The sequence below is a fragment of the Carica papaya genome, chromosome 1, assembly GCF_054855325.1.
Source record: "Carica papaya isolate Zhongbai chromosome 1, ASM5485532v1, whole genome shotgun sequence".
Lineage (NCBI taxonomy): Eukaryota > Viridiplantae > Streptophyta > Magnoliopsida > Brassicales > Caricaceae > Carica > Carica papaya.
The window spans coordinates 7,167,952-7,185,536 of NC_142309.1; the positions used below are offsets into that span (position 1 = coordinate 7,167,952).

At 34.2% G+C, this 17,585-nt stretch overlaps 3 protein-coding genes and 1 pseudogene across 8 annotated transcripts; 2 read left to right on the forward strand and 2 right to left on the reverse strand.

The window, feature by feature from the left end:
• Positions 1 to 2,642: 2,642 nt before the first annotated feature.
• On the reverse strand, positions 2,643 to 8,575 carry LOC110820164 (uncharacterized). Of its 4 annotated transcripts, none has more exons than XM_022049590.2 (5): positions 8,140 to 8,575; positions 7,446 to 7,498; positions 3,330 to 5,239; positions 3,206 to 3,238; positions 2,643 to 3,133 (listed from the first exon to the last, which is right to left on the reverse strand). In XM_022049590.2, exons 2-5 carry the CDS (start codon positions 7,462 to 7,464, stop codon positions 2,888 to 2,890), a joined length of 2,208 nt encoding a protein of 735 aa, XP_021905282.2. In that variant the 5' UTR covers positions 7,465 to 7,498; positions 8,140 to 8,575; the 3' UTR covers positions 2,643 to 2,887. The 4 variants fall into 4 exon arrangements, with proteins under 4 accessions (XP_021905282.2, XP_021905283.2, XP_088073443.1 ...); XM_022049591.2 differs by having other exon boundaries at positions 2,961 to 3,126; XM_088217317.1 differs by having other exon boundaries at positions 2,992 to 3,126; positions 3,206 to 3,254.
• Positions 8,576 to 8,622: 47 nt separating this feature from the next.
• Positions 8,623 to 11,597, reverse strand: LOC110820187 (uncharacterized). Its single transcript, XM_022049616.2, has 5 exons — positions 11,243 to 11,597; positions 11,075 to 11,161; positions 9,390 to 9,539; positions 9,095 to 9,292; positions 8,623 to 8,992 (listed from the first exon to the last, which is right to left on the reverse strand). The coding sequence occupies exons 1-5, from the start codon at positions 11,450 to 11,452 to the stop codon at positions 8,891 to 8,893; spliced, it is 747 nt and encodes a 248-aa protein (XP_021905308.1). The 5' UTR covers positions 11,453 to 11,597; the 3' UTR covers positions 8,623 to 8,890.
• A 158-nt stretch (positions 11,598 to 11,755) lies between these two features.
• Positions 11,756 to 14,727, forward strand: LOC110820189 (transmembrane emp24 domain-containing protein p24delta9-like). Its single transcript, XM_022049617.2, has 4 exons — positions 11,756 to 12,098; positions 12,888 to 13,097; positions 13,940 to 14,016; positions 14,226 to 14,727. Exons 1-4 carry the CDS (start codon positions 11,895 to 11,897, stop codon positions 14,368 to 14,370), a joined length of 636 nt encoding a protein of 211 aa, XP_021905309.1. The 5' UTR covers positions 11,756 to 11,894; the 3' UTR covers positions 14,371 to 14,727.
• A 422-nt stretch (positions 14,728 to 15,149) lies between these two features.
• LOC110820110 (pentatricopeptide repeat-containing protein At5g66520 pseudogene) lies at positions 15,150 to 17,575 on the forward strand (annotated as a pseudogene). 2 transcript variants are annotated; one of them, XR_015818272.1, is made up of 2 exons: positions 15,352 to 15,487; positions 15,576 to 17,575. The product of XR_015818272.1 is annotated as a pentatricopeptide repeat-containing protein At5g66520 pseudogene, transcript variant X2 (transcript). The 2 variants fall into 2 exon arrangements; XR_015818271.1 differs by having other exon boundaries at positions 15,150 to 17,575.
• Positions 17,576 to 17,585: the final 10 nt, after the last annotated feature.

Consider the following 17,585-nt stretch of genomic DNA (forward strand, 5'->3'; position numbering starts at 1 on the left):
TCAATATCATTAATATATATTAATTAATTATCACTAAAATTTATGCAAATAAAATGTAAGAGAATGGCAGAAATAGTAGGCGGCAAAGGCATGGGAGGGAGAGGCCTCCTGCCTTCTTCGAACGTATACCCTGAAAAAAAACTCAAAACTAAGTCTAGTGATAAACAGAACCGGGTTGAACTAAACCGGTCCAATTTGTCACACTGAACCAACCTAGTTCAGCCCAAAATTTTTCACTTCTTAAGGTGGAAATCCCCCTTTTTGAATTAATAGATCTCTTCGCTTGGGTTAGGAGGTGCGAAAAGTATTTCTTGGTTCACAACACATGAGATTTCATCTCTTTTTCTAAGAGAGATTCTAATTGTATTATACTGAGAATGACTAGCAAAAATTGATATAATAGAATGAGAGTATTATATAGATAAGATTTGCCGAGGGTTTAAGGACCATCGCAGAATGACTTTTTAAAATAATTTAACAAATTGTGCAAACGGGTACTGGTTTAGATCATCAAGAACAATTCAAGCATTTATGTGTTCTTATGAATGCAAATAACTCCGCTCTTTTAGAGAAATTCTTTATATCCACCTTTATTAGTGGTCTCAAACCGGAGTTATAACATATGATAAGGTTACTCAAGTCTCGCTCGGTTAATCAAGCTTTTGAGCAAGTCTTATTGTAGGAATAGTTTATAATTAAAATGTTGAAAAAATTTTATTTCCACGAAAGAACTGCTTACTCTTTAGGAGGTTTGGAGTGAGCAACAACTCGAAACTTCAAAAGTATGGAAAAAGAAACAAAAGTCAGTAGATCGATGGTGTCTTGCTACAAATGTGGTGACTATTATTTCTCGAGCCATTTCTGTCAAAATAGAACCATGATGGCAGTAGAAAAAGTTTCCAACATAAAGAATTAACAATAGAATAAGAAGTAGTAAAAGAAGAAAATCCAAAGAAAACTTGTCGATACAGGCCATAGAAGGAATTTTTGCAAGTAGTACCCTTAAAATTAGATGGACACTATCTGGTTGTGATGTGCTAGTGTTGTAAGACAGTGAAAGCTCACACTTAGTCCTGGATAAAAGGGATAACAAAAGGAGTTAAAACTTGAGTGGTCAATAAAAAACCAATAACGGTAATAGTGGCTAATAGACAAAAAATACTAGTGGTGTTTCATGTCCAGATGTGACTTGGATCATGTAAGGTTATAAATTCAAGTAAGATATTGAGTCATTCGACTTGGCAAGTGTAACATGATTCTGGGGGTGGATTAGATGAAGCAATTTAGCCTTATGGTGTTCAATTTTGTACATTTCATTGTCAAATTCCATTATGGTGACTCGCTCATAATTCTAAAAAGAGGCGACACCTAAATCAGATGAAAGAGACTTCTATTAAGAATTAGGACAAACAGAAGAACAACATAGAATGGAGAACTATGTTTCTAATTATGGAGGTTGATCCAGAAGGATGAACTATTCCAACCCAAAACGAAGCCCCTGAGTCCTTGCTAGAATAATTCAAAGATGTGTTCAAGGAGACCGAGGGACTACTACCACCTGGGAAGTTTGACCATTTTATCTCTCTAATTAAGAAAAGAGTAACTGTCAACATTCGGACATACAAGCACTCTTTTCTTAAGAAAAATGAAATAGAAAAACAAGTGCATGACATGTTACAGAAATCTATAATTCGATCCAGTTGTAGCCTATTCTCATTTCCAATCTTGCTAATCAAAAAGAAATATGGAACTTAGAGATTTTGTGAGGATGACAGAGAACTTAACTTGCTGAAAATTGAAGATAAGTTCCCAATTTTTATCATCGATGACTAACTTGATGAATTACATAGTGCTTCCATCTTTTGAAAAATTGATATAAGAGTAGGATATCATCAAATTCATATAGAGTTCTTAAGACATTCTTTCAAACTCGTCATGACCACTATGAGTTAAGAGTAACGTCCTTTGGTTTAACTCATGCTCCGACCACTTTCTAGACCCTCATGAATCACATCTTCAAAAAGTGTTTCAAGAAGTTTGATCTTTTCTTCTTTGATGACATACTCATCTACAGCTCAAATAAATAAGAACATTTGAATCAACTTGAACAGGTATTGCAATTGCTATGGCAACATAAATTATAATAAAAAAAAGTCTAAATGTTGTTTTCTACAAGCCCAAAATAGAATATTTAGTACATATTATTTCATAAAGTAGAATGCAAACAACCTCCAAGAAAATTGAGGCTATGGTAAATCGACCTAGCCCACTAACTCTCAAGGTTCTCAGGGAATTTCTGGACCTTACTGCTATTATCGAAAATTCATTCCACCAAAGTTAATTTATGCATGATGCTCATGATAAGAGATTATCTTTTTTATGGGCTACATTGCTTCTAGTTTCACAGAAGGGGCTTGATCCTAAAACAATTACTATGGTTAATTTGGACTTTATTTTTTTTAAACATGCAGCGCAAAACTCCATGTTTATAATGTATTGCGAGTAAGCATGAGACTTCGCAATGCATACGTGGCACACCGGTAGGATGGGCTGTCATTTTCTATTATCTTTGTTAAATCTCAAAATTTTAACTCACTAACCTTTTATTCTGAGCATGCTAATGAACTGATGAACAGATCTAGTACCACCAATCAAATTACTAGGACTCTAATCCATCTACTAAAGAATTGCAAGAAATGTTAGGAGGTACAACTGAAAGGTAACTACCTAGAACAGCTTAAATGGTTAAACATATAGCTCCCACAACCTTCAATAGTCCAATATTCATCATTTCTCAAGCTGAGAGTCCCCAACTAAAAGTAATGCACACATGTGAGAATATGAGTAATTATATATTAAGTGGAGCATATATGCATGCAGTTTTCACTTAATAATACATAACATTTGGGTCATTTTCATCATTGTAATAACGGGGTTGAGGAGGTTCTGGTGCATTAAAAGTCTCAATGAACTGATAATGTCCTAGAAGAAGCCAGACATGCGAAAGAAGTTCTCCACCTTTAATCAGTTGCTGCAAATGCTGGGTTCCTCTGCAATTGATTGCCGCATATGCTAGTAGTTCGGCCCATACTTGGCGAATTGTTTCCCATTTCACCCGCAAAGACTCTGCGAACTGTCAAATACAACCTCAGTGTGCATCAACAGAGATACCACTTAACAAAATAATAATAATAAAATTAATTACCTCTTCATCTGTCAATTTAGTTGCATTTGTAAACTGCAAAATCCAAGTTCTAGAAGTATTGGTTATTGCAACCTCTTTGGCTTAACTTAGAAAAGGCAAAGTAAAAAAAGAAGATGGTCATCACCTGTTCATGGGCAACCTCTTCACCTGAATTCCTACTTCTTTCGATATATTTCATACTTGAGCCTCTTAATTGTTGTGTGAGTAGAACGGAATGGTTTAACAGAGATTTTGGTGTGTGAGTAAACCCCAGTTCTCCTGTTAACAACTGTTTGCTGAACTGTCTTCTCTTTCCTCTCTTGGTTGGGTCAATTTCTCCTTTCTGGGTCTTGAAGTAATTTTCAAGAAACTCTTTGGCAAGATCACACGTCTCTTGCAAGTTGATGGAACCAGATGCAGGAAACATTTGTGGCTTCACTCTAAGGAGATACATCATGTATCTTGAAATACACTTGCCAATTTTCCATCTATGAAGAATATCTTCAGGGATGTTATTTGATGCAGGGTTGGTAAAGAAACTGCGATCCAAAGCATAGGAGAATTCTGTAGCAATGTGCCAGCTGATAACACTTTGCTCAAAAAGTAAATCAGTAGTACTCCATCTTACTATTGCATCAGGAAGGAGCTTTTTCAGAGCAAATGACCCTCTACTACTGCTCAGACTAATGGATTTTTTTGTTTGATCATAATACATGTCTCTGAAGTGTTGGAAGATCCACTTCTTGAAGTCATCAGTGACTGGTTTCTCAATGGTATACTTGGAATTTTCAAGCATATCTTCAACCCTTAAAAGCCTCAGGATTTTCCGGAACCTAATTGGTTTTTCTCTGAGGAGAAAACTTAATAGATTGTACTGAGGCATTGCATTTGACCATCTGCATTCAGGAGTTATGGAAAGCAAAAAGGAGCTTATGACTCGAGCTGGGGAACTTCGGTTACGTTTAATCAACCAAGTAATTGCCTGGTCTGAGCAAAGTTGCAGCACTGCAGCATATATTTCCAGAAAAATTGCAGCACCGAGAAGGATATAAGTGATGGAAAGATCAATCTTAGAGTATCTATGATGATGAAAAAGAGAGAACAGTACTAAGGAAGTGCACATGAGTGAGAAGCTGAGAATACGCAGGAAAATACCCCAGGGAGAACGAAGTAAAATTGTCTTGGTGTGAAGAATATCATACATGAAACCAAGCTCAATTTCAATCACCCTGAATGCATTTTCAAAGGGAATGTGCAAAAACAAGCCTACATTTATAGCCTGATCACACATGCTGTGAGTACCCTCTGTAACAAGACGCATGCTTGTCCTAAAAACCTCAAGGGCCAGGAATAATTCATTTCCTTTTGAAATGGTTATTTGTTCAGGTCCTTCCACATCATTGTTAAATCCTAATTTTCCTTTAGCTTTATAAAACCCAGTTGTGAACTTCTCTGTAAATTCTTCATCAAGGTGTCGAGGAGGCACATATTCCTTGAGTTGCTCATTGCTAGCTTTCCTGAGAACCCAAATCCTTTCACCATACTTGATTACTGCTGCCAGAATCACGAGCGCAGTGACAAGGGTAAGGCGAGAGCCTGTTGTCCAAACAATGAAGATGACAGAAAGTGCTGTTCCTGTTTGGACAACAAGATCAAGCAAGCGTCTGAGCCACAACTCATTGTCTTCTAAGGAATAGGAAGTGATAGTATCAGGACCACCCAAGTGCAACAAAAGAAAAGGTGCCCAGAACGATGTAACCTCAACTTTGGACTTGACATGCTTGACATCTTTAACCATATCCCCAATGTTTCTTGACAGTAATCCAAGAGTGAAAGTGGCAATAGAATCCGCCACTAAATATGTAAACCAAACAACAATTATAATAAAAGATCCTCGGTTGTATTTCCTGCGGTTGCCCAGAATGATCAGTACTAGTTGGAGTATGAGACTGAGCAGAAGAAGCGCTCGCACCTCCCATTCTTCCTGCAGATGCTTTAGATTAGGAATTATTTCCGCTGTCCTTCTCTTGTTTAACAGGATCAAACTGCTAACAACTGAACAAAATTCATTTTAATGTCATACCCATGATAAAAAAAAGCAAAGAATTTGCCAGTAATTCATTACAAAAACTCAGTAATGCTGCATCTCATGGGCTCTCCCCACATGAAAAGAAAAAACATTCTGAACAAGGAAAAAACCTTCCCTACCCACCTGCAATATTAAAGTTTAACAAAATTTTCTGATGATTTAGTTACTTATTAATTAAGCATACTGGAAAGTACATGATTATTGAGTCAGCTGTTTATTTAACAAATTTGCTTTTTGATCCTTGTTAGGTACTACCTGATCATCATAGAGTTAGACGTGCATATATATCCTGCGATAGGAACCTATAGAGGTGTTAGAATCATCTAAAAAATGCCTGTTTAGATATTGTGAGTTATATATCACCAGGATTCATACCAGAATGATCACCAACCCTGCTGTCTGGTGTGAGAAAATTTGATTTGAAGTGTGCAGGTTGTGAATTTCTGGGATGGGTTTTGGCTAAACTTTTGGTACCAGAATTATCTTTCCTGGCCACCATTTGACCCAGTTCTTAATTAAATCTAGTAATTCTTCCAACAAGTTTTAAAATAATGCCTATCTTGTGTTTTAACTCATATTGGATTAAAAGATATCGTGCTGTAAATTCAGGAGTTTGATCATTGTAATCTGAAAATTTTTCAGAACTAATAACATATCTTAATCTCCTTTCGGGAAAAGTGTAGTTCCCTCCCGATCTTCCTCAATGAATTTGGATTTATTTCTCTCAGTGGTTTTTTTTTAAAAAAAAAAAAAAAAAAAATCTTCTAACTATTTTTCATAATTTTTCAAAATCAATATTTTTTTGAAAATTTGTGAATCATGCAGAGTACTTGTCATGGGTAAGAGTTTCTTTTTTAATGTGTTTGAGTAAATTATAAAAATATTACTTTTGAGAAAATTGTGAGACCTCCATGAATATTATTAATTCACTACCACCTAAAGAATTTGGGGTGGTGAATTAGAGTAAATAACATGAGTAACTATAAATTTTGATAAATAAAAAGTTAAATGTAATTTTAGGTAATAAATGAGTATTTTTCAATTGCTTCATTTAATTTTGTGGTGTTTGTGAGTGAAGTGAGTAATTCATGCTCTTTAGTTATATTTCAAAAGATCTAATATAAGAATACTTTATATGTATATATATATATAATATTGAGTTTTGTTATTAATTATATCAATATATATGTAGCATTTTTAAGGGATTATCTGAAATGTGCTTAATTTATTAAATAGAATTTTAAAATATAAAAGATAATTTATCTATATTAAACTATTTTTGGAATCAAACATACCATAATTATGTGGATTATATTACGTTTTATATTTTACTAACTTGATAAGATTACGATTATTTTTAAATAAGTGGCTGAAATTATTCTATAAATAGTAATATATTATAAACTTTTACTATTTAAGTTATTAAAGTTAGACACTTTGGCATTACATAGATATTTTTTATCAGATAAGTTTTTTTTTTTTTTAGTGCAAATATCAAGATATTTGTTTTATTTAGTCAAAAATAATATTTATCTTATTTAAAAAGTAAGAAATAATAGATTTATCTAAATTTCATTTTCAATGCAAAAAATGTTATATCTTTTAATTGATGATAATTAAGAAAAAAAGTATAGTAAACCGTACATGATAAGATATTAATATATATTAAACTATTTTTTGAAAGTTAAGTGTGTGTGTATATATATATGTGTGTGTGTGTGTGTATGATTTCATATTTAAAAATTTCTAATAATTTACAGAAGGAATTAGGAACTTCAATCACTTTTATTATACTAATTAATTCATTCTCATTCACAAACACTCAGCATGAGATATATAATAAATCTTAAATAGATATTGTGATGTTCTATCATGAATTTGAGTTTAACAACTATTTTATGATGATGTTCAAGTGATTTTTATGAGATTTTCTAAGTGGACTGTAAGTCATTTATTTTGAAGTTATATTGAAGAAAGAAACATAAACTTAAAAAAGTGTTTCTGAACTGTGTGGAAAATTGAACCTTTCATTTAACCTTAAATTAGAAGAAACTAAGATAGATATATAAAAATTTTAATTTCAAATTTATTAGAGAAGGTAAATGGTAAGTATGTTATCTGAAACATATATGAACTGAGCATATACATATATATATATATATATGTAAGTACCTGTTGCTGTCGGTAGCATCTTACTCTGGCTTCCCTTCAGTGCTCCCTCTCAACTTGTGTTTGAGAAAGAGAAACAGGGTAAGAAGGCATACAATAAACAAAGATCTTTTCTTTCTTTTGAATAATGAGAAGATCCTTCAGTTTTAAGCATATCACAACTTTTTTAATATTTACAGTAAATAAATTGAAACCCAAAAAAAAATAATAATAATAATAATAATAATAATTGGATTTTAGTAGGAGTGAGCAGTGAATTCATCTCTGGCATGATTATTTTTGCCTTCCTAATTGTCCTTATTTTACTCTCTCACTACTTTTCACCCTCTCTACTCTCATGTATTCTCTCATTAATCATTTGAAAAGAAAAAGATAGTTTAGAAGGATATATAAATTTTACTACTGATATTTATTTTACATATTAAATAATAAGTTAAAGAATTTTAGTTATTTTTAGTTATTAAAAATCTTATATAGATATGGTAGGTTCCATGCTATGATCCTATGGTGTATATATATGTATGTATGTAAGTGGGTAGAGCAACATGGTAAGACTCAAAGACCCTATCCATTTTTCTGGGATATAAATTGCAGAAAACAACCCTACACAAATATGTACATAAACAAGGAAAAGCTAGAAATAGATTTTTGCTCCAAAAAGAAAAGAATGAATGAATCAGGTAAGGTAATTACATACTTGATTCTGATAATGACAATCATTGAATCCTCTTCAAGGTGCCTTCACTTCAGTTTATAGTATTATAATGTGAAGGGTATTTCTCTCTCTCTCTCTCTCTCTCAAGTTTTTGCAGGTCGATGAAGAAAGGTTTCTGGTTCTGCAGATTTTATAATATTTTCTCCATTCTGTTTCTCGCCAGTTGAGTCTAAAAAGAAACAGGTTGTAATTTCTTCTAAAACAAAAACCAGATATTATAAAAATGGAGAATAAAAACAGAACATCTTGCTAGGGAGGCAAGTTATGATTCCATTTTCATGAAACTCATTTTATATACCTTACATCTTTCCCTTCTTATGTTTCTACTTACTGAAGCCTCAAGGGACGATTTATGGTTAAAATTATTTCTATGCAACTTCCAGATGTAATCCTTTCGAGGAATTATTTTCACGCATGGAGCAATGTAAACTTATTTTTTTGGTCAATAATTATAAAAAACAACAATAACAATAATAATAATAATAATAATTAAAGATTGTAAAGAATATTTCTTCAACTTTTTATAAAAATACAAATCTACCATTAAAAAAGAATTAGCATAGCCAATACCTATCATAATGTTACACCATCAACAAAATGGATCTAAAAGATATTAGTGTCTTGAGGATGTTAAGAACTTCATTCTTCTTTCATGTTCAGTTTCCTCAGCTTTTTCCAAGCTTAGATTTACAGCCATTCGTGCTTCAAACGGACCTTTGTATCAGCAACAAGCTTAAGCCGGATTCTTGGGCTTCTCCCTCTTGAATTCACTGTAGTCTGCAAGCAAGCTACTGTTAACTTTTTGCTTCATGTTTTCCACCAATCTCGTTAGCACCTGTTTACAGAACATACATCTTAAACTGAATGGTTAGACTATATACTCTATAAGTAACACTATCCTAAGTTTAATAATGTCTAATGACTTTTATGTTCTAACCGAGTCAACCACACTTTGGCGAAGATCTTCAGGAATCAAAGCAAGAACAGGAGGAAGAACAAAGTTTATTTCCATTTCTAATTGTCCTTTAAGGCGGCTGTAACGTCCATGCCTTTCTGGGTACAATGCTCCTTTTACTCCAAGCGAGAATTGAGAGGGTTCCATAACACTATCCAGTCCTTGGAGCTCCCATCTTGTCTACAAAAGGATGGCTTTCATGCTACAAAACTTTCCACAAATAGCTAGCTCGAGAACCTTTCTAGTACTAGTAGTAAGTTTCTTTCATATTACTCACAATATCTAGCTCAAGAACCTTTGTGATATCTTGAGGTACACCTGGTGGGTAATCTTCCCCTCTTGACTTGCATTTCAACTTCATGTCTACCACTGGCCAGACAGTCAGGAACAGAAATTGTATCGGTAACATCTGAATTCTCCACAGTTCCTTCATAAATTACCATCCAAAATATTAAAAAGAGGCGAGAGAAAGAAAAACACAGAAAAATAGAACGATACTCATTGCATATATGCTAAAAAAGAGGATTTCAATAAGGCACAAACAGAGTATGGTCAAGATACATCATAACTAATTTCTCCAAGAGTTCATACAGAAAAGGATATTGTGCTTCTTTTATCCCTCTTACTTCCACACCATTGTTAAGGCTAATAGTATATCATGCTTTTTGTTCCCACTTACTCCCACACCATCATTGAGGCTCATAGTTCTCGATGGTAGAGCATGTACCATTTATTTAATCAATCTCCATGGTATGCCACGATGTACAGTGTACCAACACACTATAAGCTATGGCTAAATTTGTTTTTCAAACATGTTTGTTTTCAAAGAATCAGCTTATTTCCAATGAAATAAGAGTTATTTTTTTTATCCATATTTAATTTTCTGAGTTCTAGATTGAGAATAAGAGACTCTATACATAAAGGTGGGAAGCAAATTGCCCATCCCTAATACTACATTTGGACTGAGAGAAGTTAAGGGGAAAAGAAACAAAAGAATGCCCCTTCCTCCTTTTCTTTATTTGGATAAAAATTGTCCATCCTCTCTTTCTCTTATAACTAATTTTTTGTTTCTCCAGATTGGGAAAATTTAAGGAAAGAAAAGGATTTTAAAATTCTTTTAAAAAAATTCTATTTTATTCTAACTATGTAAATTATCATTCTGTTAATAAATGATATCATTGATTTTTTTATAACTAAGCATTCCCTCATTCTATTAATAAAATGGTTTCCTTTTTTGAAATACTATCAAAAAATTGGAATTATTAATTATTTTCTAGTACCTAAACCTTTCATTTTCTTTTTAACATTAAACATAAATACTTCTTCAAATTGTAGCTATCCAAACAAGGAAAATACATTTCCTTTCTTCTTTTAGAAACCACTTTTTTCTTTCAGCTCCTTTCCTCTCTGTTCCAAAAAAAATGTGAAGGTGGATGTATTGTAATAATACTTTCAATAAGAAAAACTTAAAAGGCAAATATACCAAAATTTCAATGTAATTTTTCTTTCTAAATAACTCTTTGGTAATGTCCCTGAAAAAATAATTTCTGGACAAATGAAAATATATCAACTGAATATATTCACACTCTCAATATCTGCACAGGCAAACAAAATAATACCCCTTAATCATATTTCTAATCTATAACTCTCTTGATTCCTAATAATATTTCATAAGGAGAACCAAACGGACCCCTTACTGTAACTACATTTTGCAGGGCACTAGAGAAAATTCACAAAAGGGCTTCTTTCTCTCAACTCAACAACACTGCATGATTGTCCTCCACAGATTCATGATACTTATCCCCTATAAAATCTATGGTGTTTGCAGTAGAAAATCCACATTTATTTCTCATATATAAACCAAAAAGAATAAATATTAAATAAGCAATACCATTATCAGATATAACCAAACTCTGTTTGATTCACGCAATAACCAAAAGGAATGTAAGACCCAATTACTACCTCGCTCAGCTGTTGACTTCTTCTTTTATCAGGGAAGATTGCTTTGAAAACTCTTGACTTATCCTTCAAATACTCGTCCAATGAAGCCTGCAAAAAAAATTCCACCCACAATCAACTCCGCCACACAGAAACAGAACACACTGGGGAAAGAAACAAGGAAATGGGTACCCCTGGCGCCTCGTAGAGAGGAATATCAGTGGCGATTCTTGAAGAATAGGTTGCAGGTTTCACTGACATTTGATTGTTGATGACAAGTACTGGCTGTGATTTACGTTGTTGCCGCTCTTGTTTCTGCAGCTTCTCGCTCCATTTGACTCTGCTGAATAATGCAATGGTTTGGCATGGAGCAAGGGAAGCTGCTACTGCAACATCACCCATTTTTTACCCTAATTTTCTTTTGTTTTTAATCGTTATAGAAATTTTTTCCGGATAGGAGAAGAATAGGAAGAGGAAAGTAAGACCGAGGGCTTTTGTCCGAAAAGGAAAATAGGAGTTTGTGGTTGATTGATGAATTGAAAGCTGATGACAGTCAAATATAATTGATGTGGAGGCCGCTGACGTGTCAAATCTAATTGACATGGATGCTGCTGACGTTTCAAATTTAATGACGTGGAGGCTGCTGACGTGTTTGTATTCTACCGTTTAATTACTTGGCCGGCCAGCTTTGCCAATTACCAGTAAGAGTTTTTTTCTTTAAAAAAATAAATTTAAAAAAAATTTAAAAAAAAAAAAACAGATCTCATTTCCTCTGGAGAATCTGAAATTGGAGGCGTTCTCTCATAATCTGGACATTGTGATTTCCTAATCTGGGAAAGAAAAGATGTCGAGATTAAATATTTTTATGATCGTAATGGTAGGACTAATGTCAAGGATGGGAGAATCGATGAGGTTTGATATGAAATCAGGCGCCACAAAATGCATATCAGAGGATATAAAGATCAACGCTATGACTGTCGGCAAGTACAGCATCGTCAATACGAATGAGGGTTACCCTTTGCCTGATTCCCACAAGCTCACTGTTAGGGTAACCCCCAAATTTCCATTTTCCTTCTCACGACAACTTGTGTTTATGTTTTCATTTATGCGAGAAGTAATCGATGGTCTTATATCTGTTGAGTTTCTTTCCTTTCTTGAGGTTAATCTGGTAGGTTGATGTCTGAATTAGTTTGAACCTTTGGAGGTGAAACGATAATTTGAAGAGAAAAGGACTGATAATCTTCAAATCCTTTTCATTACCGTTATATAATCCTAATAATATTCTTAGAAGAGCAATCTTTTTTAGGGTTTTCTAACTCTGTGAACTTTGGGCATTTTGTGTGATTTTCCTGCGGGAAAATGTGCAGGTGGGTGTTGGGGTGAGGAAGGGAACTTATTCTGCCATATTGTTGTTCAAATATATTTGTGTATATATATATATATATATATATATATATATTATATATGTTATTTATGTAAGGTATAAAGAAAAGGCATTGACAAGAACTGTGCATGAGAATCTTGGAGATCAAATAGCGTATGTGTTTTAAAGTTATGGGAGAAAAGAGAAAATTGAGGTAAAGAGAAGGGAGAGAACTAAAGGTAATTTAGTTCTTATAGGAAATTTTTAGTTTGTTCGGATTGAGCTCGTTTATTTTAATTCTGATGTTGTTGTGAAGAACAAATAATTCCAATTCCTTCCCGTCTGGTCCCCTATAGTTTGTCGGGAGGTGCACTTTGTCCTCCAATATGGTTGCTAATTTCATTGTACAATGATATTTTTGAGGCTTGGTTTGGGTACTTGTTTTATTGAAAATGGCGTTTGATGTTGGTATAGGTGAATTCACCTCATGGGAACAATTATCACTACGGGGATCTTGTGCAATCTGGGAATTTTGCATTTACTGCTGCTGAGGATGGGGATTATACCGCTTGCTTTTGGGTACCTGACCACCAGCCAGCAGAAACATTAACTGTTGAGTTTGAGTGGAAAAGTGGTGTTGCTGCTAAGGATTGGTCTAAGGTTGCTAAGAAAGGTCAGGTTGAAGTAAGTACCACTAATTCCTTTTGCCCCTTTAATTTTTGCTCCTTTTGCTTGTATATGCTCTGGCAGGTCAATTATGTCTCACTCTGCATTCATAAATGTCAAGTAGATAATAGCTTGTTTCCAATAAAAACTTTTCACCATCGGTTGTGCTCTTATATATGTAAATAATATACCAGATCTCTTGATGATTACCTATGCCAACATGCTAAGCTTCGTTGTTTATGTATCTGGTTGCAATTACTTAGACTAATTGTGGTTCTTCTAGAGATTGTTTGATTCTTTTTTTTTTCTTTTGCTTTAGATTGATGTTCTGATAAACATTTTGAAGCAAATGATCTTTTGGTTTAAAAAAAAAAAGCAAGAGAACTACAGTAAGATAAAGCACCATTCTTTACCATATAAATCATTATGATTTTAGGTGCAAACAGCTTCTTTCTAGGATTTTTCTTTCCTCGAATTATTTTGAATTCCCTATGTTTCACTAATTATGGTTAAACAGTCTTTTTATCTCGAAGAAACAAAAAAAAATAAAAAACTAATTTTGTTTAAACAGAACTTGAAGAATGGCTCAAGTATCCATTAAAAAGAAGGCATTGATACCATTGGAGTATGTCTTTGTATCAAGGAAAATTGCTTTTCTTTGGCTCTTTTCAATTTAATAGAATAATCTCAAATGTTAAAAGAATTTTTTTTGCGAATCTTACATCCTTTCTGTTAGTGTCGTAATACTGGATATAATTTTGCGACAACATGAATACTGTATATTTCCATGCTAAGAAGCTTATGTTCTTAAATTTTCAATCTATTACTCTTTGATCTGGTAGAACATTTGATTATGCCAGTTGATGGAACTCGAGTTAAAGAAGCTGTATGACATGGTCACGTCCATTCATGAGGAGATGTTTTATCTTCGAGAGAGGTACTTTCGCTCTGTGTAATGTCTTTCTTGCTTTTTCTTTATTTTCTCCATGCATGCAAGTTTTCTGTATCTATATTTGAACTTTGATCTAAAAGTTATATGTTAAGTAAGTATTTTCCTTTGCGAAATGATTTTCCGAAAAAAACTTGGAGCTTGCAAGTTTAACATTTTTCACATTTACATTCTTTGTTCTCTTATTCTTGTTTTAGGGAGGCGGAAATGCAATTACTCAATCGATCTACCAATTCAAAAATGGGCAGTTTTAGTTTATTCTCAATCTTGATTTGCTTATCCGTTGCCAGTTTGCAATTATGGCATCTGAAGACATTCTTCGAGAGGAAAAAGCTCCTGTAAAATTGCTCTTATTCTCACTAATCTACTTTTCGACTCCAACTTTTGTTGTTTATTAGTAAATGCCTACCAATTGTATGTATCTCCATTTTAAATTTTTTTCATTTTGTAGAGGCTGTTGCCTTCTCTTTCCTATCTACTTGCAGCCAAGTTGAAGAATCTTCACTCCTACTCCTATATCGTTTTTGCTGCCTATGGGAGAACCGGTTCTTTTTAACTTTTCATCCAGGGATAACGAGTTAAAAGTTCAAAGTGATTTAGAAAGAGAGTTATATTGACCATGATATAGTTTACTTTTAAACATGTAACAATTTGAACATTTTACATTTAATTGAGACAATTATTACCTTTTTACCATGATTTACATATCTCTTTTACTTGTATTCTGGGTGCCTGTTTTGGCCCCATTTGCACTTTTATTTTTATTGTTAAAAAGTTAATGTCTGATTAAATATAAAATGTTCAAAAAATTTAAGTTATTTTGGTTTTTGTTGTCAAAATGTAGAGGGTTTAGTTAAATACAAAATACAAAAAAACATTTACAAAAAGTAGAAATTGTGTTTTGCTTTTGATAGAGTAAATTAGAAGTTGAAAAGTATATTTTTTTGAAAAATAATTTTGAGTTGTAGGAGAAAATTAATATTTTTAAATAAATATAATTATTTACTTTATGTTTCATTAATAAATAAATTTAATATTTTTAAAATAAAGGTACAATATAAAATCATTATTAGTAATTTATTATCAATATTTACGTCTGCTCATAATCATTTAAAATAGTAATTAAATTAAAATGAATATTTTAAAAATAAACGGTTCCTTCTCTCTCAAAGAGCATGAGATGCTAAAACGAGACAGTGTTCAGTTGTTCGACAATAGATAAACGGTTCCTTCCCTCTCAAATGCCCAAACCCGTTACTAGAACAGTAAACAAAGACGAGATAGAATGCAATGCAAATCAAAACTGTAAAACTTGCAGCGACTCTCGCCTCCATGGCTGAGCACTGCGTCTCCACGCAATCTCTCAAGCAAATCCATGCTCATGCAATCTGCACAGGCCTCCATGAACACCCAATTGTCTTGGGCAAGATTTTTCGCTTCGCTGCCGTATCACACGCCGGTGATTTACTTTATGCTCAAAGAGTGTTTGATCAAATTCCTCAACCAAATACTTTTTTCTATAATATTCTAATTCGTGGCTACTCCAGGAGTTTCTGGCCTTGTTTTTCGGTTCGTTTATTCAATCAGATGAGGCAAAACTGTATCGACCCAGATGGGTATACTTTCACCTTCTTGCTTAAAGCGCGGTCAAGGATGAAGATCAACTTACCTTTGATGACTGACTCAGACGAGATCCATGGCGCGGTAATCAAGTCCGGTTTTTGTTCCTATTTATATGTCCAGAATGGATTGATTCACTTGTATGCGGTGAAGGGGATTCCTCTAGCAGCACAGAGAGTGTTCGATGAGGCTGTGGAGGTGGATGTTGTCTCATGGTCTGGTTTGGTTGTGGCGTATACCAAGGCCGGAAAACTGAATCTAGCGAGATGGGTTTTTGATGAGATGCCGGAGAGAGATGTTGTTTCTTGGACTGCCATGGTTTCTGGGTACTCCCAGGCTAAACGTTCCAGGGAAGCATTAGAGTTGTTTAGGGAGATGAAGGATACAGGGATAAGACCAGATGAGGTCACCATGGTAAGTGTAATCTCTGCCTGTACTAATCTAGGTGATGTCGAGACAGGGATGGGTGTGCATCACTATATTGATGCAAATGGCCTTGGTTGGATGATTTCACTTTGCAATGCGTTGATTGACATGTATGCAAAATGCGGATGCATGGATAGATCATGGCAAATATTCAATAACATGACTAGGAAGAGCTTGATTACTTGGAACTCAATGATCTCAGCCTGTGCAAACCAAGGTAATCCAGAAGATACATATGCATTGTTTAAATATATGTTGAATTCTGGAGCTTTGCCAGACAGGGTTACATTTCTTGCTCTTTTAACTGCTTGTACTCACAAAGGATGGACAGAGGAGGGTTACAGATTGCTTGATAGCATGCAGAAAGAGCACGGTATGCAGCCAGGCGTCGAGCATTATGGATGCATGGTAGATATGTTAGGCAAAGCAGGGAGGCTAGAGGAGGCTTACAATTTGATCACTGGGATGCCAGTGCCTTATAACGATATTGTCTGGGGGGCTTTGCTTGCTGCTTGTAGAACTTATGGAGATGTAAACATGGGTGAGAGGATTGTCAAGAAACTGTTAGAGTTAAACCCAGATGAAGGAGGGTACTATATCCTCCTCCGAGATATTTATGTTGATGCTGGTCGAATGGGGAAAGCTAATGAAATGAGGCAATGCATGGAAGTTAGTGGAGTAAGAAAGACTCCTGGTTGCAGCTGGGTGGGAGCATGAAACATAAGAGAATTAACCTTAATTGTCAGCTCTTTCCTCCATAGGCATGATATTCATTCAGCAGCAGTCAAGACGATTCTATCATTTAAAATTTACAGCTTTTAAGTAGTCATTGTCTTGGTAAGTTGAAAGAGCAACAAACAGGATCTGAGACAGATTCATCAACTAGTTTTACTAGTGTCTTCTGGTTCTCTTCGGAAAGTTGCCATGCGTTGCTCTCAAGTTATTGCTACCATCTATTTAACATATCATTGGGAAGCACTACCACAACTTTAAGCAATTGGAGGCTTGGTATTCAGATGAACACTCCATCGCAAGATGAGGGTTGAGACTGAGACTGCATTTGTTGGAATTTCTAATATTTATTCCTTATGGATGACACAAAAAACAAGCTGCCGTCAAGGAATATCATACAGATTAATCTGGGTTTTATTTGGGGTGACGGCTGGACTTATTGGCACAGCATTCGGGATCATTGGCAGAGCATGGAGAGCAAAATCACTGCACAGAAGGACCAACTAAGGCCGCCTATTGACAGACTCCAGCTAGGGAAATCTTTTACTACTCCAGACTTCTTTTTTCTATGAAACAATTTGAATCAGGTCAGGAACTTCCAGGTATTGTTTGCAATCTGAAATTAATTGCATGGAAAATGATTACCGCACAAAAATAATTAATAGTTTCTTAGCAATTTGTTTTGAATTGACAGTTTCTTAGCAATTTGTGATCGCTTTTTGTACACAAATAAAGAATACACACCTAAAAATGTGGCAAAACTTAGCCAGATTATATAC

Coding starts and splice junctions, on each gene's coding strand:
- LOC110820164 (XM_022049590.2), bottom strand. Junction 3,239..3,329: donor AAGAGGTTGCCCATGAACAG/GTGATGACCATC, acceptor TGGATTTTGCAG/TTTACAAATGCAACTAAATT. Junction 3,134..3,205: donor CTAAATTGACAGATGAAGAG/GTAATTAATTTT, acceptor TGTATTTGACAG/TTCGCAGAGTCTTTGCGGGT.
- LOC110820187 (XM_022049616.2), bottom strand. CDS start 11,452: ATGGGTGATGTTGCAGTAGCAGCTTCCCTTGCTCCATGCCAAACCATT. Junction 9,293..9,389: donor AGGTTCTTGAGCTAGATATT/GTGAGTAATATG, acceptor ATCCTTTTGTAG/ACAAGATGGGAGCTCCAAGG. Junction 8,993..9,094: donor GCCAAAGTGTGGTTGACTCG/GTTAGAACATAA, acceptor TTCTGTAAACAG/GTGCTAACGAGATTGGTGGA.
- LOC110820189 (XM_022049617.2), top strand. CDS start 11,895: ATGTCGAGATTAAATATTTTTATGATCGTAATGGTAGGACTAATGTCA. Junction 12,099..12,887: donor CCCACAAGCTCACTGTTAGG/GTAACCCCCAAA, acceptor ATGTTGGTATAG/GTGAATTCACCTCATGGGAA. Junction 13,098..13,939: donor CTAAGAAAGGTCAGGTTGAA/GTAAGTACCACT, acceptor TGATTATGCCAG/TTGATGGAACTCGAGTTAAA.